The following is a 23,504-nucleotide window of genomic DNA, read 5'->3' on the forward strand; positions in this document are numbered from 1 at the left end:
AAGAGTGCCTGCCTAAATTCTCATTGCAAAACTTTTTGCTGTGGTGAAAATTGTGTTGATATTATCTGGCGCTGCATAAACATAACACCGACCGAACTAAATAGCACCATAAAACTGTTGCTAATGCTTCTAAGCGGTCGGAGCGAACCGCTAATTATTATGTTCTTAAATAAAGCAAAATCATAATTTAAATGAGTAATCTAGTATTAAACGTCTTTTTGTGATATTCTAGCTTTTATTTTATTCCCTAACATCTTTTTCATAAGATCCTAATAATAATTTTCATCAATAATTTCTTAAATAATAATGGTTGGTCCGTATTTAACTACGTGATATTCCTGGGAAAAATTATTAGCTAAGAATTTTATGATTGAAAATCCGCTATTGCTTCTAAGTAATTCAGTCTTACGAAATTTTATCCATTTTAATTTTGTGTATAGGTACAGTCGTGCTATCAGCTATAAGGACAGCTTTAGTTAAAATAGATTAAAGTCTGAAATATATTATAGGTACAAGGAAGGACAGCAACGCGGCGCGATGGCCTTACGTAAAAAATAATATACCTACTCCCTAAGATAAGAATTCTGAAAATTCTTTCATTGATAGATACCTAGCTAGTTAGCTACATTATTCCCGAGTTCCCGAGATATTATATATATAAGCTATAAATTATATCACGTGGAGTGCGGACGAAGTAAGTATATGAGGCAAAAACTATAATATATGAGCATGTTCACATTATTAGTGTTGAAAATAAAGTTAACAGCTAGGAAAGCTCATAAAATATAAGAATTTATTTCAAATACACATAGTAAAGACTGTCATGGTAGAAAAGAAATAAAAAAACTTTTATTTACGTTTATCAGAGACGGCGTTCTTCATAAATTCGGTTGTAAAATGTTAGGACTCATAAATATCAACACCAATGTATGATATAGTATATATTTATTTCGTTCGTGCCGTTTGTAAAAAATATATTTCCTAATGGTGTTATATGAACGATAACACAATTGCCTAATATATAAACCGATCATATGCGAGCCAAACTAGCACACAAAAGGTTCCGTACCATCATAGTTTATTTGCACTGCAGCCATTTTCGAAATTCGCTATCTTGATTTTTTACTATTTATTGTTATAGCGTAGAAACACACACTCTACCTATTGCGGTTCATGAGAAACAGCCCGCTGATAAACAGACCGACGGAAAGCGGAGGCTTATTAGGTATTATATGTTTCCGTTAGCAGCCTTTGGGCACGGAACCCTAAAAACTACGTAAGTATAACGTTTATCGCTGGAGACAAGCAGTCACTTTTGTGGCACTTCAATTAATTCGCTGTTGTTTAAACACTTGGACCTATTCTTTATTCGAATGGCAGAAGCGAAACAATGTTGTGCGATGCGTAACTCAAGGTGCTCAGATAAATAAGCTATTTATTAAAAGAGTTGTCGGAGTACGGTAAGACCTCTGTTATCGTAACGAACGAGATGCGAGCGGCCCGCTCGCCTCGCTACACTCTCATATCGCGCTCGATTTTACAACCTGACATTAACAACTCTGGTTTTTGGAAACGACAGTCGGAAAGCCTCGGATTAAGTAGTCACTATCGGTCGCCGGCGCCGCATACCATCAGTGCTGTGCGTGGTTCAAATAACGAACAGTGCTTCCACTTTTACTAACTCTCACTTTTAGTGCCACTTAATATGACAGCCAGTAATAATTGCAGCACAATCGATCTGACCAAATCGAGTCTACGTCTCACCGGTGACAAAGAAGAGGAGACGTGGCGGGAGAAATCGAAAATTTTATTAAAACAGATAAAATACTTGTTCAGTGAGATCACAGTTGAACCATGCCTGTTTGTTTACATGCTGTGCACGGCGTTGTCGTCCATTGCAGTGCAGAACATGCACTTGGAGAAGTCATGTCGCGTTAATTGCGCTTTCAGTGAGGAGATATGCGATCGTATTAGAGACAGAAACACGACTGGCCTGGAGTCGGAGCTGAACCAGGTACAGTCGCTGGTGGCTAAGATTGTCGCCTGGAAGTTTCCCCTCCAAACGGGCATCCCGGCTGTGATGGTGCTTTTTATTGGAGCATGGAGTGACAGGACTAAGAAACGGAAGATATGTATCCTGGTTCCATTTCTGGGGGAAATTATTACAAATATTGGCCTTTTATTGGCCACTTACTATTTTTACGAGCTATCGTTGATCTCTACCGCGTTGATAGAAGCGTTACCGTCTGGGTTTAGTGGCAGTTATATTGTTATATTCATGGGGATGTACAGCTATATGGCTGACAGGACTACAGTTGAAAGCAGGACGTTTCGTTTGGGGCTAGTTACTATATGTGTGAGTTTGGGCACTCCTACGGGAACTGCTCTTAGTGGAATACTGTTAAGATCAGTTGGATATTATGGTGTGTTCTCAACGTTAATATGTTTGCATGTTAGTGCGTTTGTGTATGGTGTTTTAAGACTTGAAGACGTGTTACCTGTTGAGAATGATCGACCTATGCGTGAGGGTGGGCAAAGTAGATTTAGACAATTGTTGCACGATGTATTTGGTCTGGTCACTACCACCGTGTTGGTGGCAGTCAGGCCACGTGCGTTGGGCATGAGGAAGCAGATACTGTCAGTGATCATCCTGTACGTTATTATGGTTGGACCGTTATATGGTGAGTAAATCTAATTTAGCATACATATTTATATTAATCGGTTCTCTAAACACTCTTAGATCGCAAAGTCTGTCAAGCTTATCTAAACTTGGTCAATATCAATAATTAGGACGACGTGATTAAAATGCCGTGATAGCTTTGTAGTTAAAACATCCGCCTTCCATTGGAGAAGTCAGGGGTTCGATCCCAGGCATAGGCACATCTAACTTTTTCGAAGTAATGTAGGTTTTAAGCAATCACCTTTTTTTAAGGTGTAGGAAATCGCGAGGAAACCTACATGTCTGAGAGTTCTCCATAATGTTCTCAAAGGTGTGTGAAGTCTGCCAAACCGCACTGGGCTCGCGTGGCAGACTATGGCCTAAGCCCTTCTCATTTTGAGAGGAGAACCGAGGTTAGTAGTGGGTGAGCCATGGGTTGATCATGTTGATGATGAGGGTGATGGTTAGTAACTCTAATTTTGAGTAAACAAGTTTATATTCAACGGTTCTCTTGCCGTTTTTACATCGCAAAGTGTCTTAATCACGCTTATCTAAACTTGGTCAATATGAATAATTAGGACGACGTGATTTAGATAAAAACAGTGTCAGATGAGGAGATTCACGAGTTCTGACTTCTGATGTTTCATTATAATAATAAAATCTAACGGTTATTGGAGATCATTTCGAGCTCGTGTGTGACAATAATTACCTATATCGTATTATGACGAATGAGTGTTAATGTACGCATTCCGGTCAAAGACCTTTGTTTAATAGCAAGATGGAAATCAGTATATTGTGAGGAGCTTTAGTTTTATTTTAACAAAATTATTTACCAACCTATACTTAGAACTGTAATTGAAGATAATCTCTCCCGCATTATTTGTGAATTCCATAAACAAAAATTAAATATACCTCTAATTTAGATGAATTAACATAAATTTAAAATTCAAGTAATTTTAAATCTAATAATAATCAATTAAAATTTAGACGGCATAATATCACACCAATCGGTAAAAGTTAAAAAAGTAAAAGTAAAATATTTTTTAGAAATGTATAACAAAAATAGATTTTTGTACAATAGGCAGCCTTATCGCTAGAATAGCGATCTCTTCCAGGCAACCTCAGGGTAGAGAATATAATAAAAATAAGTGGAATAAGTGGAAGAGGTGTACTAATTAAATAAAGTAAATATTTACACATAGTGTATGTATATATAATAATAATTAAAAAATAAATAAAATACAAAAGTAAATAAAAATGAATAGGTAAGTAAATAACTTCACTCTTTGTAAAAATTAAAAAAAAAATGGCTAGAAAGTTACAAATAAAATAATAGAAGGTGTATCGGTAGAGTCAGAAATTGGGTCAGCCCCAAAGTAATAACAGATAATCTTAAAGAATAGCAATAAGATCATTAATCAAAAACTCAGTTAACACAAAGCGAAGTCAGTTAACGGCTAATTAACGTTATATATCGCTCTAGAAATATTGCACCGAAGACAGTAGAAAAAACTTAATTGAATGTGAACCATTTTGTTTTCATGGAACTTATGCTCATTAATGTCTGCGGAATAATCTTATATGTATAACTGCATTTAGGTCGTTACCCACCAGTGATCGAGGTAAACTACTATTCTAGCACGCAACGTCAATTCCTCGTTGCCACGTTTAAGCAATCGAAAATGTACAAAAACTCACCTACATAGGTCCAAGGATTGTCTAAAAGTCTTTTAGAACTCTCTGCCAGTTGTCACAATCCATACTTAATTATTATAAATGCGAGAGTGTGTCTGTCTGTCTGCTAGCTTTTCACGGCCCAATAGTTTAACCGATTTTGATGGGTACAGAGTTAGCTTACATCCCGGGGAAGGATAGAGGCTACTTTTTATCCCGGAAAATCAAGGAGTTCCTACGGGATTTTTGAAAGCTTAATCCACGCGGATGAATTCGCGTTCATCATCTAGTATGGTTATAGTGCATATTTTCAGATCTCATTCGCCGTTTCTTTGTTGTCAACTGTCATTTCAAAAGTACGCTATTTAAAGATACTTCGTACATTCATAGGTGATTCCGTACCTAGATACTTTTGACATGACAGCTGAAACATGGAGCTAAAATAACCATTGAGATCTTAAAATGTACGCACTGTAGGGAAACTTGACATCGACGTATAATACGTAAAAATGAGTTCTCACGCGCCATTTTATTTTTATGTGTCAAAAATCATGGTCAAAAGTATAATTTTAGTCCTTATTTTAAAGGTGAACCGTACTTATGACATGACAGTTGGCCCATAGAGTTAAAATGGCGCGTGCGAAGTCATTTTGTACGGACTGCACCTACTTAGCTTTTTACGACGAAGTAATTTGATAAAAATCCAACAGTGCGTATGTCTGTCTTAGTTTTTCGCGTCCATCCGCTTGACCGATTTTGATGAAGGTTACAGAGATAGCTTGCTCCTCGGAGACCACGGGATTTTCAAAAAGCTGAAATCATCATCATCTCATCATCTACATCATTTAGTATTGAACAATAACCAAAGAATAATTGTCGTCTAGTACCTAATTAGAAGAAATAATTAAGTATGAACGTTTAAGAAAATATAATTAAGAAAATTGTAGAACAATGGCCAAGCTCTAATGGACTGAGAGCCAGAGAGTGCCAGACCTTCGTTATTTAATAAAATTTGAAAGTTTCTCTGCGTATTGCCCCCAACACAGTGAGGAACGAACAGCGTCTATGAGGTGTCAATGTGGTTGTGATGACTATGATGAGTTTTTTTTATTTTCTTCGGAATAGTATTAGAAATCACGTCATGCATTGCCAGACAGTTAGTATCGTGGCGACCGGTACCCCCTGCCAGACACCCTTAAACTTTTAAACTTTAAGGGCGTGATTTCTAATATACTATTCCGAAAAATATATAAAAAACTAGACTTAATACTTTGAAGTAAGGTTTTTTACATTTTTGTAACCCATTATCTCCCAAAGCTACCATGAACAAAACTTAATAGTTGCTGATCGTTTTCCTTATGTTGGGGGCAATACGAAAAGAAACTTTCAGGTTTTATAAAATAGCGAAGGTTTGACACTCGCTGGCTCTCTTTCTATCACTAGAAGGAATAATTGCTTAATAAATAAGCAATTATTTCATTTTATAAATATATTCATTCCAAGACGCGGCGACAGTCAATTTACTTTTTATAATGTTTTGTTAATTATTACAATTACAATTGAATAAACTTAATTACGTTTATAAATAGTAGTATTATTAAATTGCCTATTGTTATAAATTGTATAAATTATAATAAACATTGACAAGGCCTAAAAGGGTGTTATGAACCTAGTACGTTAATATTGTAAAGCAACTAAGTATAAAAAATGAATAGCAAAAAACTGTTACCCTATACTAATATTGATTTACACGACATATATTAAATTAATATTGACAATTGTTAGAAATTTTTATATTTCTAACCAGCCGATTTACAAGCTGATGCAACTTTACTTGCGTGGATTTATCTTTTTTCAAATCCCGTGGGAACTTTCGTTTTCTCGAATTAAATTATTCTATCAGTCTAGCTGACTGATAGAATACTTTTCAAAATACTCTGCGCCAAATTTTGTCAAGATCAGTTCAGGCGGTTGAACCCTGAAAAAGTAATATTAGTCCGTTACTTAATAAATCTTTATAATATTAAGGTTATTGAAAGTTTGTTGTTCGCAACCTTGGATTGGTTTTTATCCTCCTTATTATAAAATTTCCTTTAACTCCGTCTGGGACCTTGAATATTAATGTTAGCACTTGGCAAAATGGCAGCACCACAATTGCAATTGATAGGTTCGCCGCTTTTGTTTTGCACTCTTTTGTATGTTAATGTTAGGGCCTATACATCATCGTGTTTTTTGCAACTTTAAAACTAGAGTCAGACTGTTAGAGTCAGACTTAATGACCTAACAAAGTAACTTTGATTATCATTACGTATCTGTATGTAATACACTAATCAAACAGTTATATTGAATGATCAACAATTCCCAGTTCAAACCGTAGCTCTTAGGTTATTATTTACCTAGATACCTAGGTAAGTATTACCTAGATATTAGGTGAGTAGGTATCCAGTATTTTGGGTTCCTACCTACTATCTACTTAGGTACCTGCTGTTCCAATTCAGAAGGTATGCCGAATTATAATAAAGGTATTTCTATTTAGGTTTAGGTTTTATAGGTACACTATGCAAGTTTAACATAATCATATTCATAACCTAATAAACTTTGCAAGTATTTGCACATTGACGGTACTTGCCCCTTCCGATGCATTCGCCAATAGTTTACGACTCTACTATCGGAATTCGGCAAATGATTCGACTCGACTGACGAGTTCGGACTACGATAGTTCGACATTCGGCAAATCAATTGGCCATACAATTCGGGATACGATGGATACGTCATACGACGAATGTTATGTTTTTGCCAAAGAAAAAAAAAATAAGTCGGCCAGCCGCACCAGACACATTCTGTGACAGTGGACAGTATTCCCCGTGGTGTATTAGAATATAAAAAAAATATATAACACAATATCTATTAATCTTTTTTCATGAATACTTTCTATCTTTATTGTACCTATTCTACTCCCTTTACAACCTCTCGCACTGCCAAGGGTCACTGGTAGAGATCTCATATAGAGATAAGTGCTTTCTTGTCCACTTTTTCTTTCTCTTTATTGTTACAACTTTCTAGTACAAGCCAAAAAAACCGTGGGATTTTAAAAATCCTATACATGCTCGCAAACCGTTCGATTAGCGCGAATGTGCGGAACGATACGATCGCCGTCGCGCGCCGGCCACACAATTCGTGATACTTACCACAAATCATTTTCTGAATCCCGACAGTGGAGCCGAACCATATAAGCCAATCAAGGCCTGCCTTCAAATACCAACCAGATACTTGGCCATATTATATCCAATTAGCAAGTATCGTGCGAGTAACTTGTAATACTATAATGAGCTACTCATATGGATAGTTGAGTGGTATGTTATATTGCTCAGTGAATAGGTACCTTCTAAATCTTATTTAAACAACATTAAAGGTATAGTAGGTAATCAATATATCATCATTAGTAACACCATGCTGGTCAAGTAGGTACGAATTGATGAATTTACACATTTTTGACTCCGAATACATAATAGTTTCAAAAAATTATGGGGAACTCTCAGGCATGCAAGTTTCCTCACAATGTTTTTCTTCCTCGTTAAACCAATTGATATTTAACTGCTTAGAATGCACATATTTTGCATTTTGTAACATAAAAATAGAGAATTTTTCTGCGTACTTTAAGATATTTTTATGTAAAAAAATTGAGACGTCATTCCGTACAGCGTGACGTTAATAATTTTTTTTTTTTAATTTTGATAAACCTAATTTTTTTAATTTTTTTCTTTAGGTAGGTAGTTATAAATTTTGGCTTCATAAACTACCGCTATATAAAACATCACATTATTTTATTACTACAGTCCAAGATTCTATTTATTATAGGTACCTATCATTTGTTATACCACTACAATTTTATGTTACCTATGTCCTATTTACCATGTATGGTTAGAAAAGAAAGTACCTAACAAAGACCACTGATCTCGAGCAATTTACTCGTTCCTTTAAAAAGTTCCATATCCATTTCCAATATTATTTCTGTGATGCTGATGGGTTGACTAATCGAAGTACCTACCTCGGTAGGTACTTATTATTAATCTATTAGCTAATATTTGTAAAACCCGATGGAATTGAACCGGTTACCTACTAAATCTGTATTGTAATTACATAGGTCAATAACCGTTTCAACAAAAATTATAATAATATGATTATTTTATTAGAATCGCGCCTAAATATTTTAAACAGGTTAGTTTACGCCGGAAACTTTTCTCATTGATAAGGAAAAATGCTTGGATATGTTTCATACGACGAACAGCGGGGTGATTCGCTAACTCAGTCATTAACAAGTGTAAATTAAAAATTTTCAACACCCCCGACAAATCATTTTCAAATAAATAATTATGTACATCTAGGCAACGTCCATCTTGACAGCTTGACATTTGTCAATTGACACTTGAATATTATGAACCTAAGGGTTATCTAACCTTCTTTTCTACAAGAAAACTAGAAAAGAGCTGATAACTTTTAAACGGCTGAACCGATTTTCTTGGATTATAGCTAAGAACACTCTCGATCAAACCACCTTTCAAACAAAAAAAAGTAAATTAAAATCGGTTCATTCGTTTAGGCGCTACGATGCCACAGACAGATACACAGATACACAGATACACAGATACACAGATACACAGACACACAGATACACACGTCAAACTTATAACACCCCTCTTTTTGGGTCGGGGGTTAACAAAATATTAGTGCATTTGACGCAGGTAGCCCTAAAGTACTCCTATGTTTTTATGATTTTACGTCACTATAGCCTAATATTTGACATATCGTCGATTCAGGGTCAAACCGAGAGTTACATCACTCTAGTTCAATCTGCAACATTGAATGATAGTTACTGAGCTCATTTGACATTTATGTTTAATCCAATGAAAAAAGGAAATTCTACTAAGTAAATTTAACATCACTTGAACTTGATAATTATAACTCAAAATTTAAAATACCCCTGACACAAAAACCTCTATAAGAAAACTAGAAAAGAGCTGATATCTTTCAAATGGCTGTACCGATTTTCTTTGATTATAACTAAGAACACTCTCGATCAATTAGTCACCTTTCAAACAAAAAAGAACTAAATTAAAATCGGTTCATTCGTTTAGGAGATACGCTGCCACAGACAGATACACAGATACACACGTCAAACTTATAACACCCCTCTTTTTGGGTGGGGGGTTAAAAATAATTTTTGTTTTATATTTTATTCCGATGATGTTGGGCCACTGTCACTGATATTCATGTTGATAGCTGTTACTGAAATAATCGACTGTGACAGACAGAAAGACGTACGGACGAACGTAGAAAGTCGCAAAGGGTTGCATTTTTACCATTTTGGTACGGAACCCTAAGAATAGGCTCATAATATGATTCACTATTTGAGTGGGCTACTATGTACTCGTATGTCAAATTACGTATAATCTTGTATCTTGATGTTTAATTCATCCAAGTATATGTATTATTGATTCAGTTCGCTGCTGCTTCAACACTGAAAGCAAGACTGTGTTTGTAAAGAATAAATAACACACTTCAACAGTAAAACTTTAGGAGATACATGAAACAATTAGCCTCATATTGACATACAAGTTAATGAACTCAAAGCATGACCGATAACAATAAGGTCCTGTGCACACTGAGCAACAAACTCGGGTCTAATGCAAGCGATTTTCATCGGATGGACAATAAATTAACAAACCTGAGACATAGCGTTAGATAAGAAGAGATCCGCGCTCGGCAGCAGGCAGCGAAGGGTTGACATATTTTGTAAATTATTACCAGATGATGTCTGCGATTTCATACGTGTGGATTTAGGTTTAGACAAAAATTTCGCAGGAATACTTTGATTTTAACAGAATATAAAGTTGGCTATGCCTATGTGTCAATTGGCAGAATAAAAAGTTGTCTTTCCGCCAAATCAGCCGGTTATTATGGCGTGAAGGAGTACCAAATATTGAAACTTTTACATTTATAATATTGTATTACTAGCTTATGCTCGCGACTCCATACGCGTGGAGTACACGAATTTCAAAACCCTCTTTTACCTCCTTAGCGGTTAAATGATAAATCCTTTCTTAGTGGTCTATTGTCTACGCCATCATGGCTACCTGCATGCTAAATTTCAGCCCGAGCCATCCATTAGTTTGAGCTGTGCGTTGATAGATCAGTCAGTCAGTCATTCGGCATTTCCTTTTATTTATACAGATTAGGATACTAAACCGAGGAAAAAGTGCTCGAGTATGTGAGCACAGTGAGTCGCTCGGTCTGCGCTGACCCTAAGATGTAACTAACTCGTATCGTTTTATTTTTCAGGTGATTCGCAAGTAAGCTACTTGTACGCGATAAGAAAATTTAACTTCAACGGAGTTGAATACAGCGTGTATGGAACGATCAATATCGTTTTAGGATTATTTGGTAAGACAATCTCGCTCTTTTTAACCCCCGACGCAAATAGAGGGGTATAAGTTTAAAACCTCTGTGTATCCGTTTGTCGCATCGCAGGGGCAATCTGTATAAGTTATTTTGGAGTTAGTTATTCCCCCTCAAGGGGGGATTTTCCAATAAATTCAAATACAGAGAACCTAATTATTACCGAACGTCTCTAACATCAAAAACGTAGGACTTTCATAAAACCTTCCAACCCCCATTTAACCCCCTTAGGGGTGGAATTCCGAAAAATTCTTTCTTAGTGGATATCTACTCTTTACAAAGAATACACTCTCCTGCGGTTTAGGCTGTACGTTGATATATAGGTATGTCAGTCAGTCAATCAGTCAGTCAGGATTTTGAATTTTACCTATAAGTATACATATACAGTTTATATGATTATATCTATCTATCGACGCGATAACTCCTCAGCTGACGCAATGTAGAGCCCTGGTATACGCTGTATTATTAGGTTATTAGTGAGAGGTCCGAAGTTAAAGTCCTAATTGGGAAATTTTTGAATTTTAAATTTCTTAATTCTAATCAGGTGGGAGGTTTCGGTGATCGCCCACCAACATCTTTATATCGGCAAAGCCGTGCCAACAAATAACAATTAAGGGTTCTAGTACCTACAGTATTTGAGCAGATTGCAGAAACCAATGACAACTAAACATCATTGGTAGAGATCGTTTAGGCTGCTATAGCCAATACCTCTTCCAGGTTAGGCTACATCAATACTTAGGACTGGTTTTATGTATTTCATTGGCTGGGTGAAATTGCAGTAAAAGGCTGACTTATATCAAGTTTAAAATTTAAGGTATAAATAAAGGTAATTTTTAAGGTATTTTATTGGAAGCTATCAGCTCTATACTTTTGCACTTTCTTTGTCGGCTAAAGTCCGCAGGGTCTTAAATTGGCCAATAAAATGCAAAATTTGGTGACGTTAATGAATTCAACATTGACGTTAATATAAAGTCAAAGCAGTAAATGGTAAAACAGGTTATTTTCAAATAATTATATATTTATTGCATCCCGTCGCTCGCAATTCGAACACATTTACCTACGCGAAAGATTTAGATAATTATCTAAATCTTAAAAAAACATGTTTTGAATTTGAAGTAGCTGTTTGCATGGCATTTACAGTGGAGAATAAAAAATAGGTACTAAAAAACTACTATTAATATCCTTCCTATGATTCAAAAAACAAAGTCATTTTCAATGCATATTGCCTAGTTTCTCATTTTTTGTTCCATGAAGATTCTGATATTATTAAACTACACATACCTACTATCTGACTATACATTATTACCTTGGTTCATTACAAGTTGCTGTTGAATTAGTATAGACCGTACATCCTACTTAAATAATTTTCGTTACAATTTTATTCTAAATATTTCGATAGCTGTTTCGATAAGGCCTTAGTGTAGTTTAGAGCACGTAATGTAAAACAGTATTTTTCGAATAAGTTTTACTTCTTAAGAACGGCAAACTAAAAAAAACTTAATTTCCCTCAAATAATAGAGAAATTTTATTAAAACCCAAAGAAATAAATGAAATAATACTCATATCGTACCTACTTGTACCTATATACACTATTGTATGCGCTTGGTATATGAAGAAAAAAGAGAACTTTTGATATTTTGGTTTAATCAAACTAATTAGCGATTACAATATGCGATTTTGAAAACAACGATGATGTTATATAAAAGGAAAAGCGAATTTCGAATGTCCATTTTAATTGACGTTTTGAAAAAGTCGACGACACAGCTACGTGGACCAATCAGGTTGGCCCACGCCCGCGGTCAGCGTTCCGATCTACGACGCCGCAACATGCCCCCGGCCTTGGAGCTCTTGGCTTCCAAGACTGTCCTCATCAGGGTCGACTAATGGGCAGATCTTTGCGTAAGCTCGCCTCACAAGCCCGGATGCAGTTTGTATTTCCGCGACTCTTGAGATTCCATCCTTCCCAGGTATGTTTCTGATGACTCGTCCGAGATGCCATTTCAACGGCGGGAAGTTGTCCTCTTTGATGATGACCATAGTGTTGGGTTTGAGGTCTTGCGTGTTTTGTCTCCACTTCGTCCGTGTTTGCAGCTCGGATATGTATTCTTTCGACCAGCGTCTCCAAAAGTGTTGTCGAATTTGCTCCACCCTCTGGTACCGATCGAGTCTATGCGTGGGCGTATCCACCAGGTTGTCGTAGGCAGGTGCGGTGAGCGTACGGCCAACCAGAAAATGAGCAGGACTAAGAGGAAGGAAGTCGTTAGGATCGGAAGACATTGGGGAGAGGGGACGAGAATTCAGGACAGCTTCAACTTGTGCTAATACTGTGCTGAACTCTTCGTATGTGAGATGCGCGTTACCGACCACGCGGCGAAGGTGGTACTTGCACGACTGTACTCCACGTTCCCACAGTCCACCAAAGTGGCTGGCATACGGCACTATGAATTTAAATTTAATTTTTTGTTGATTTGCGTATTCAATAATGTCAGAACTACAGCGTTCTAAAAATTGCGCGAATTCGGTTTTAAGGCCGACCATGGTGCGGCCATTATCAGACCACATTTCAGCGGGTTTTGACCTGCGTGAGACAAAGCGGTTGAGTGTGAGACAGTACGCTTTAGTAGTAAGATCACTCACCAGCTCTAAATGCACAGCGCGCGTAACGAGGCATATAAAAATGCAAATGTATGCCTTTGTAGTTTTAGCTCCCCTACCTTTTCTGGTCAAAACGAACACTGGGCCGGCATAGTCAACGCCGCATCGAAAGAACGGAAAGGTGGGTGTAATCCTCTCGCTGGGAAGATTTCCCATCAGAGGGGTAAGTGTTTGACCTCGCAGGCGCTTACACACCACGCAGTCATGAACTACCTTTCTAGCGAGATTTCTGCCTGCGATTGGCCACCAAGATTCACGAAGGTGAAAAAGAAGCGCCTGCGGGGCTGCGTGTAGCAAGGATTTGTGTTCGTGGCGAAAAAGAAGAAGCGTGAAATGATGTTTGCCTGACAATAAAATTGGGTGTTTTTTATTATAGTCGAACTCTGAATAGTCCAACCTGCCGCCAACTCGCAACAGTTTATTGTCATCAATAAACAGATTTAATTTACTTAAATTATGTTTATTTTTTAGCGCGCGATTGTTGGCTATTGACTTGTACTCAACTGGAAAAGATTCCAGTTGAGACAGCCTAACCAACAAGTTGTCGGCTTCTCTCAGCTCATCGACGGTAAGAACGCCCGACCGCTTATTAAGTTTATTGCGCGTATTATGTAAAAACCGTAAAACATAAGCAGTTGAGCGTCTCAGCCGGCTGAACTGAGAGAATCGTTGGAAATCGATAATAGATCCATCTTCAGAGCTCGACCTACCCTGGGCTACTAACGCGGTGACGTCACTACCCTTTATTTCAGGTAAGTCATTTGACTGATCTTCGTGCGTGTAAAAGGGAGGTACGTTTTCACAGTCAAATTCACTGTCACGAAGGAAGGCTGGCCCTTCCCACCACAAATTAGACGAAGAGAGCTCCTCGAGATTCACAACCCCACGCGAAACGAGATCAGCTGGGTTCTCCTTCCCGCTTACATGACGCCACGGGAGATCCTTCGTCAAATCGTTAATTTCTATCGTCCTATTTTGAACGAACGTTTTTAACAATCGTGGCGGCATGCGCAGCCAACCTAAGACAATTGTCGAATCCGTCCAAAATATTACGTGATCGAAGTTGCAGTGAAGTGAATCGCGAACCTTGTTATAAAGGCGAGCGCCCACTAGAGCACCGAGAAGCTCTAACCGTGGGATGCTGACGGTTTTTAGCGGTGCAACCTTCCCTTTAGAACGGAGCAATTGCACTTTGACCGTATTAGCGCTTACGGTCCTTATATAAACGCACGCGCCGTACGCGGTTTGAGAAGCGTCGCTAAAAATATGCATCTCGGTAGATATAGGATCAATATCCATGACATATCGAGGAACACGTATCGTTTTTAGGATCGACAGCGAAGCGAGAAACCGGTTCCACTGACGCGCGATGTCAGTAGGTACGATGTCGTCCCAGTCCAATTTTAACCCATTTGAGGCCAAACAAAAACTAGAAGGGTAACCTTAGATTTTTTTTTAGTTTATTAATTATTAGCAACACAAAGATACAAAAAAATAAGAAAAAAGTATTCATAAATATTTTTCAGGATTTTACAGGGGTGTACCCAAATTGGCACAATGGCCACTTAAGAGTAAAAATTCGTAATACAAGATTTGTCATTGATGAACTGTTTTCTTGCGTTTTTACGACCCCAACGGAGTAATTTTGGCAAATGATACAAGGAATATTCTGAGGAAGCTTTTCAGGAACGTGATCAGCGCCGTCTAGTTGTGACGATGGGCGAGCAGATTGGCTTTGGATTGATTCCTTGAGATCAATTCTGGCTAAACTTCGTCGAGATAATAATTCGATCAACGGGGTAGTCTTTATAGGCAATCGCTATAGGCATTTCATATTGTCATGTCAATCATGTAAGTGAATGAGATCCACTACTATTTTTGCCGTGAATGCCGATTCGATACAGCAAAATTGATTGGTCCATTTCGTCCACTCCATTCATGCCCTTGTTGTAGATTTGGAACAAATATGGAGTCTTTCATACGATTTTTGTTCAGAATTCAATCGTAAGATTCTGTGTTAGTTTTCAAATAACTTGCAGTACACTTTCGCAAAACTGAAACATTCAAAATGGATTGATTAGGTCCAATACTAAGCTTACAGTTTGTGGCGAACTGATTCTAATTCGAACTCTTTTGACAGCCAACGACTCAACATTATTGCTGCTTTCAGCACCAGAAAGAGTACCTACCAACATTGTGAACAAATCTAAATAAAAAAAAAAGAAAACTTCGGACTCACTCAGCAACTGACACATCAGCGCCCAGCCCAAACTCTTGGATCGAGAAAGCTGAAATTTTGCATAAATGTTTCTTTTATAACGTCGATGAAGAATAAGGTCGTATTTTGCAAAATTCCCACGGGAGCTAAGCCGCAAGTGGTCGCTAGTATTTCTATATTTCCAAGAACGTCATTTGGCAAGCTTGATGGAGTCTCGTTGTCATCAAACCCTACTTCTTCATCAGTAACGGCGTCAACCTTTCGTAGATTTATAGCGAAATCATACTTCAAACTGTTATCTCTATCTTCTAAAATCGAATTAATAGCTTCCTCTAATCTTCAAAGGTTGTATTTGGCACTATAATGCCTTTTCAGTTCATCTTGATAATCTGTAAAAATTGATATATTTAGTCTTCCAGTACTATACTTGTGGCCATTGTACCCAAATTGGTACAGTAATATTTCAAGTCCTATAAAATTTTATATACTTAGTATAAGTAACTAAAAAAGCTTGCAAATATTTAGGAATTTATTGAATTTGACAAAATATAATTATTATTGATGAAATATTTTATGTATATAAAATTATAATTATAAAACTATACTTACCTCCACATATCTCTCGATAACGAAATTTGATGGATCGTTACTAAAATAATACTGATGATAATTTTTTTATTTTATTTTATATTAAATCAGTGCACTTTCAACTACTCATAAATATAATAATATATTAACTAATGTCAACACTTTTTTTATTTCACTTCAATAAGTAAGTGTTCCCAAATTGGTACGGCGGTCAAGAATGGGTTAATAACCACAACTGTTGTAATAACATTTTTGCAGTCAAGATGAACGGACTTAAAATCCCCAGTGGATCGAAAATTTGAGATGCGTATGATAGAATTAGGCGTTTAGTTATAGGTTCATTCCTAGACTCAAATTCTGTATTGAAATAAAATTCGTCGCTGTCATTGAGCCAACCAATACCTAATGTTTTGTGATTTGTATTCTCCGCGAGTATTTGCTTAGAAGCGCACGACGATGACGTCATCTCGGGTTCACACGTAAAATTGAAGATCCACTTGCGTAGTGGGAAACAACCAGCTTGCAACGTCTTGGTTGTTTCTTCGCACAATTTTAATAATGTTTCTTTGTCGTGAGAACCCGTGATCATGTCGTCGACGTAAAAATCTTCATTGATAATTCGCGACACTTCGGGATTGGTTGCTTCGCATGCAAGTTGTTTTAGGCAGCGACAACTTAAAAACGGCGCGGATGCGGTTCCGTAGGTGACCGTGTTGAGGCGATAGACACCGAGTGGCTGCGTGGGTTCGTCGCGCCAGAGAATCAGCTGAAGATCTCGCTGCTTTTCATCAACAAGGCACTGTCGGTACATCTTTTCGATGTCTGCGCATGCGACGTACCGATGTTGCCTGAAGCGCAATATAATTGAAATTAGGTCGCCTTGGATAGGCGGGCCTACCAACTGTAGGTCATTATAGCTGATTCCCGTGCTAGAAACGGCCCCAGCATCGTAAACAACTCTAAGCTTAGTAGTCGAGTGATTTTCGCGAAATACGCCGTGATGCGGCATAAAATAATGAGGGGTTCCGTAGGTCGAAACGCGAGTCATGTGACCTAGGCTTTCATACTCATGAAGAAAATCTGCGTATAATTTTTTGTAAGCGGGCGCGCGTTCTAACCGCTTTTCTAACGCTAGGAAGCGTCGTTCCGCCTGTGGAAGTGATTCGCCCAAAAGATCGGGTGATGACTTAAGAGGTATGCTAACAATAAACCGTCCCTCGTCATTGCGCGTCGTAGTACGAGTGAACAGTTCTTCGCAAGCACGCTCAGCATCCGTGCGTGTATCCCGATCCCGAGGCAGCTCCTCGATCTCCCAGAATTGGCGTAATTGCGTGTCAATCGATTGCGTGAAATTACACTGAATAAGCCTATCGTTGCGCGTATTAAATACGATAGGTCCCGATATTATCCAGCCCAAATGCGTATTTTGTAAATAAGGCCCGTTAGGTAACCTTATATTACCTTCGTGTATTAATTCCCAAAATATATCTGCGCCGATTAAAATATCAATTTTTCGAGAATCAAGAAAATGCGGGTCTGCCAGCTGTAAACTATTAGGTATACGAAACTTCGCGCGTTCATAATGTACAGCGGGCAACGTACTTGAAATTAGCGGCAATAAAAAACAATGCAGTTTAGTAGTGTAGGTAGATATGCGCGATTTAATCTCAATGTCGCATGATTTCGTGCATTGCGTCACTGAATTACCTACACCTCTTATTTCGTGAGTGGACTGTAAGAACTCTACCCCTAGTTTTTTACTAAAGGCTTCGGTTATGAAACTGCGTTCGCTTCCGTTATCTAATAATGCATTTGCGAGTAAATAAACATTATTTCGAGTTCGTACTTCGATTAGCGCGGTGGACAACAAAACCGGTTGCAAAGAACGATGTGTGCGTTTATCGTTACTGTGTGCATTATTTGCATAGCACACTGCATCCGCGGGGTTGAGGAGCGGCGCGGCGCCGCTCGGGAGCGACGCTGCGCGAGCGCCGTTCATCAGTTGCCGATTATCGAATGACGAGTGCATTGTTAGGGAACCGCTAGTGTTGCCTATCGTTTTCGTATCATCCGGGGGATGATTTAAATCATCCGAAGGATGAATTAGGGAATTATGCTTTTTAAAACAACGACGACAACCGCCAAATTTGCAAAATTCAGCAGTATGGCTACTACTTTTCATGCAATTTTCGCATAATTTCCTATCGCGAAGAAACTTCAATTTCGATTCCAAATTAGAGTCAATGAATTGTGAACATGCGTAAAGTTGATGAGATCCATTGCACATAACACAGTTTTTAGGCGCGGAGTGACGTTCGTGCGGCTTAGTGCTAGAAACATTGCATTTTGTGGATTTCATTCGATCGTTTTTCGTGTATATTGACTGTTTATTAATTTGTGATGAATGTAATGTTTCTAGCATGTCCGCCCGATTTTTTAGGAAGTTAATTAAATCATCAACCTTTAATTTTAACTTGGAATCGTTATTGTTAGTTATCAAAGTGCCTTTATGCTGTTCCCACTCGCGTTCCGTTGTTTTGTCTAGCTTAGACACAATTATAAAAATAATAAGTGTATCCCAGGAGTCCACCGGCTCCCCTAGGATCTTTAATGCGCGTATGTTTTATCCATAGGTCGCTGGTTCACATCCGGTTCGAAGGACCACAAATTTATGTATGCGCTTGGTATATGAAGAAAAAAGAGAACTTTTGATATTTTGGTTTAATCAAACTAATTAGCGATTACAATATGCGATTTTGAAAACAACGATGATGTTATATAAAAGGAAAAGCGAATTTCGAATGTCCATTTTAATTGACGTTTTGAAAAAGTCGACGACACAGCTACGTGGACCAATCAGGTTGGCCCACGCCCGCGGTCAGCGTTCCGATCTACGACGCCGCAACAACTATATATATATATACACTAGTAGATCTTGCAAAAAACTTCAAAGGTCAATCTGAGGACTCAATTATTTTCGGATGACACAGTGATAGCAATATGCGCAGTTTGAATTTGATTTTCTTATCACCTTGAATAAATTACCGATTGTGAATTGCATATGTGACATTTGACCTATACATAAGGAATCACTATCATGCCTATATTGGATAAAGTCAGCCTACCGTCGCGTATGTTTGTTATCATGTGCTAATCTCTAAACTACTCAGCAGAAAACAAAGCTCACCATAATATACTGTAACAGTTAAGAAGGGGTGGATACCCCTGCAAAAAAAAAAAAAAAACAAAAAAAAGGCCAAAAAAGCGTCGGAGGGAATGTGTAGAAGAAATTCTGAGAAGAATTGATAAATGCACAAACTGGAGAAGGCAGTAGAAGGACTGCGATATAAATAGAAGAAAACTCTGGCAAAAAGTTGTAGAGTCATAGGATAATGATGATGAATTTCAAAAAACTACATGGGTTTTATTTAGCTTTCATCCTATATGTTAATAGCCGCTCTGCATAGCTTAGTTAAATCATTAGCAATTAAAAAAATCTTTTAAAAATATTGTAGAGGGTTCATGCTGTCAATTTTATATATTAGTTTATTTTTTCCAGGGTAACTTAATCATGATAGTGTCGTTTGGAGGTCTTTTATCCAAATCTTAACGTTAAATATGAAATGATTATATCTGCACATATACCTTTCTCGTAAAATGGTCTAAATCACAGACAAAAATGAAATTTTATTCTCTACAGTCTTAACTCAATAAAAATAAAAGATTTAAACTTAGGTATCTTCTCAAGTATATCTAGTCACATTGTGCCAAAAATAAAACAGCCAGTACAATTTTTTTATTTTATTATAATCATCAGTAGGTATGGAATGAGAATTTTGGACATCGAATTAATCATTTTTGTACATTCAAGTAATTAATACATACTAAGTATATTTTTAGTAGTAGCACACTTTACTGAGACAACTTTGTATACAGTTATCTCGAATTTAGGTCATTATATTGTGCGCAAGTCAATTTTTAAATAATTAGATAATATTATACTACGACTGTGAAGGGGGAAACCTACCTAATTACCTACTATAGATTTTTCCTTACTGTGATCCCTTTCCATGAATCACATGCTTGTGGGAGTTCTCTTGGGATACCCACCCCAAGAATCTGGTAACTCTCCCAGATCAACTGAGAAATTTCGACTCAGGTTTTACAGCTATTATCAGATGTTTTGTCCAATTAAATAAGACCTATATTTATTTATTCTCCAGGAACATTCTTCTGCATAACAATCCTCTGCAGAACATTCCACGTACAAGACAGCTTGATTGGCTGCCTGGCCGGTGTGAGCAGGATAGCGGGTTGCTTGGCATTCGCTCTTTCTCCCACCAGGACGTGGTTCTATGCGGCGCCAGTCTTTAATATCTTCAGTCATACTGGCCTGACAGCTGTAAGATCTATTGCCACTAAAAGTGTGGCTGTGGAAGAAGTAGGTTGGTAACTTTTACTTTTAATATGGTTAATATGCATGTATTCACTTTCTCACAATATTATTAGACTAGACGACGCCCGCAACTTCATTCGCGTCAATTTAGAATTTATAAAAATCCCGTGGGAACTCCTGTTTTGGTTTTTAAAGCATGTAGTTTTTGTTCATCTTCAGGATGCAAATATCTCCGTACCATAAATGCCAACAATTTTGTCCATGTGGATTTAGGTTTTTTTTAAAATCCCGTGGCAACTCTATTATTTTCCGGGACTTAACGTATTTCTATCAAGCTTGTGTCCATCCCTGGGATGCAAGCTATCTCTGTACATTTCGTCAAAATGGGTTTAACGGATGGGCCGATACGAGCAAAAGTTACGAGCAGACAGACAAACAGACACACTTTCTCATTTAAATGGGATGGCCATAGGCTTCTTTTTGTCCCGGAAAATCTGTTTCATCCATCAAATTCACGTTGGAAGAGAAAAAAAAAAGCTAACGCACCATGTCGAGTATAAAGACTTTTAGTATGAAGATGTTAGTCCATGTTATAAATGAAATGTAATACATAGCAACTACCCAGTAACTTATTGCAGTACGTACTTGATGCAGTAACCGCATCAACTACGTAACTTTACGTAACATCTTACATCTCATTAGCAGTTTGAAATGTAGGTTACTGGGAACCATTCGCACGTTTGAATAAAACCATTCGTTATAATAACTTCCTTAATCTTTGATATTAGCAGCGATGATTTGGTATGAATTATGGTACAATATGAAAGAATAAACGTCATACATCACATATGAAATAGCACCCCCACCCAGTAGTTACTCGTACAATGCCATAAGCCTGAAATTATTAATATACCGAAAAAAATACCTCAATTATAATAATTTATTTTAATGGGGAAATTATTATAATGGGGGAGGGGGAATCTCCCTCGTAAATAGGATATGGGGTTATTCAAGGGGCGGGTAAGCCTAAATGGGCGGTGGTAACCATTTAAAAGTAGGAACTGGCTAATTTATATACAGCTCAAACTGGGTCGAGAAACTAGACTTTGTATGTACATTTTCTTTATAATGTAGAATCCTAGAAATGATGTTCGGAAATTCCAATAAGCAAAGCCGATATGGGTGAACTACTAAATGTTAATCTGATTTATCTTTCAGCAAAACTCAGCTCAGTGATAGGCGTGATGGAGGCCTTGGCGCCTTCAATATACATGCCGACTTCCAGTTTTATATACGTGCATACGATTGACACGTTCCCTGGTGCATTCTATATGTTTGACGCTGCGCTCACTGTTGTGGCCCTGGCTTTATTTGTGTAAGTTGGTTGCAATAACTTTTTTTTATTAAAACTAGTTATTAATCAGGAGAAACAAGTGTAGGAAATGAAATAAATGAATTAGGACGCACACTCATATTATTTAACAAAAATCAATGGAGTTATAATCACCATCATCAGTTCAAAATCTAGTGATGGATGATGATAAGTATGAATTAAAGCAGAAAATAACGTAATTTTATGCCGTAATATTATAATGTATTGCGAAAAACATGTTGCAGTTTCACTTTTTCATACCTATAGGTAGATATTTAAAGAATCCATAAGATAAGAATTAAAATATATTATATTTAAGACGTGAAAGTGATTACGTATAAACCCACTTTCACAAAACGGTCGGTTGTTGGATTATTATAATAAAATCTTCTTTTAAATCGACCCGATTCATTAACACGTCAATCAAAGGTAGGGTGCGTTTCCACTGATACGGAGCTGGGCGGAGTTGAGTGGAGTGGACCGTGAATTGGCCAGTCATAGTGCTCAAAATCTCTACTACGCATCAATGGAAACTGTGTAAGCGGAGCAGAGCGGAGTTAAGCGGGCTTTCAAGTAAAAAATATCAACACGCTGCCCCACACCGGACAGAACGGAGTTGAGCAGGCTGTGGTGACGAGGGGACCAAGCAGAGGGTAGCGCGGGACGGTGCGGTGCAGCGGGTTAGACAAATTTAGCTCTAGTCTGCTCAGCTCAGCTCCACTCCGCCCCGCACCGCTTCAATGGAATCACTTGTCACTTTACACCGCTCTTCTTCGCACCACTCCGCCTAGCTCCGCGTCAATGGAAACGCACCCTAAACTTGTTTCGATCAAGCTGGGAATAAATAGCGTGTAATTTTTTATCATAATAAATGTTCTTATTTTCGAACTAGTTAAGTCTTATCTTACATGAGGCCTCAAAAGGCGGATGCACTAAGATCAAGTTCGGTCAAAAAGTTAATTAAAAAATTTAGTAAAAAAAAACATTATCTCATTTCAGATACATCTATGTTTTGGTGAAACGAAGAGACGTGGTCACAAACCCAAGTAGAAAAGAAGAATATGCAAGAACGAACGAAGTATCTAGATTTTAATGATATAAATTGATATTAAATTATAATAGAAATGTTAATTTAATAGACATAATAATCAAAAGCAGGATATAAAATAATAATAATCAGCGATTTGCATACTGAGGACAGTAAGGTGCCATTGTAATAGATTTGCTAGTTTCTTCTTATTAGGCGCTAGTCTTGGTAGACTGGTCGTGGTCATCATTTCAGTTGTCTCCTTGTTCTACTCCTTCCTGGGAAACCCCGGAGAGGCCGAAGTCAACCGCTATTCACACTGTTATAAAGGCGGAAGTTTGTGTGTATGTGTGTGTGTATGTTTGTTACTCGCGGAAAATCAAAGAGTTCCCACGGAATTTCGAAAAACCTAAATCCACGCGGACGAAGTCGCGGGCGTCCGCTAGTTTGTAATATAAC

The 23,504-nt window shown here is 37.6% G+C and overlaps 1 protein-coding gene and 1 long non-coding RNA gene across 2 annotated transcripts; one reads left to right on the top strand and one right to left on the bottom strand.

Moving 5' to 3' along the window:
- Positions 1-263: 263 nt before the first annotated feature.
- LOC123876009 lies at positions 264-11,078 on the bottom strand. Its single transcript, XR_006798247.1, has 3 exons — positions 10,976-11,078; positions 9,778-9,784; positions 264-295 (listed from the first exon to the last, which is right to left on the bottom strand). It is a non-coding gene; the product is annotated as an uncharacterized LOC123876009 (long non-coding RNA).
- Positions 1,498-23,276, top strand: LOC123876005 (proton-coupled folate transporter-like). Its single transcript, XM_045922141.1, has 5 exons — positions 1,498-2,681; positions 10,673-10,774; positions 20,474-20,695; positions 21,865-22,021; positions 23,018-23,276. Exons 1-5 carry the CDS (start codon positions 1,706-1,708, stop codon positions 23,109-23,111), a joined length of 1,551 nt encoding a protein of 516 aa, XP_045778097.1. The 5' UTR covers positions 1,498-1,705; the 3' UTR covers positions 23,112-23,276.
- Positions 23,277-23,504: the final 228 nt, after the last annotated feature.

This window comes from Maniola jurtina, chromosome 20 (assembly GCF_905333055.1).
Source record: "Maniola jurtina chromosome 20, ilManJurt1.1, whole genome shotgun sequence".
NCBI lineage: Eukaryota > Metazoa > Arthropoda > Insecta > Lepidoptera > Nymphalidae > Maniola > Maniola jurtina.

What these genes read in the sequence shown, in the direction of transcription:
- LOC123876005 (XM_045922141.1), top strand. Translation starts at nt 1,706, where the DNA reads ATGACAGCCAGTAATAATTGCAGCACAATCGATCTGACCAAATCGAGT. An exon ending in TATGGTTGGACCGTTATATG is followed by an intron (nt 2,682 to 10,672) that starts GTGAGTAAATCT and finishes TTTATTTTTCAG; the next exon opens with GTGATTCGCAAGTAAGCTAC. An exon ending in TATCGTTTTAGGATTATTTG is followed by an intron (nt 10,775 to 20,473) that starts GTAAGACAATCT and finishes TTTATTCTCCAG; the next exon opens with GAACATTCTTCTGCATAACA.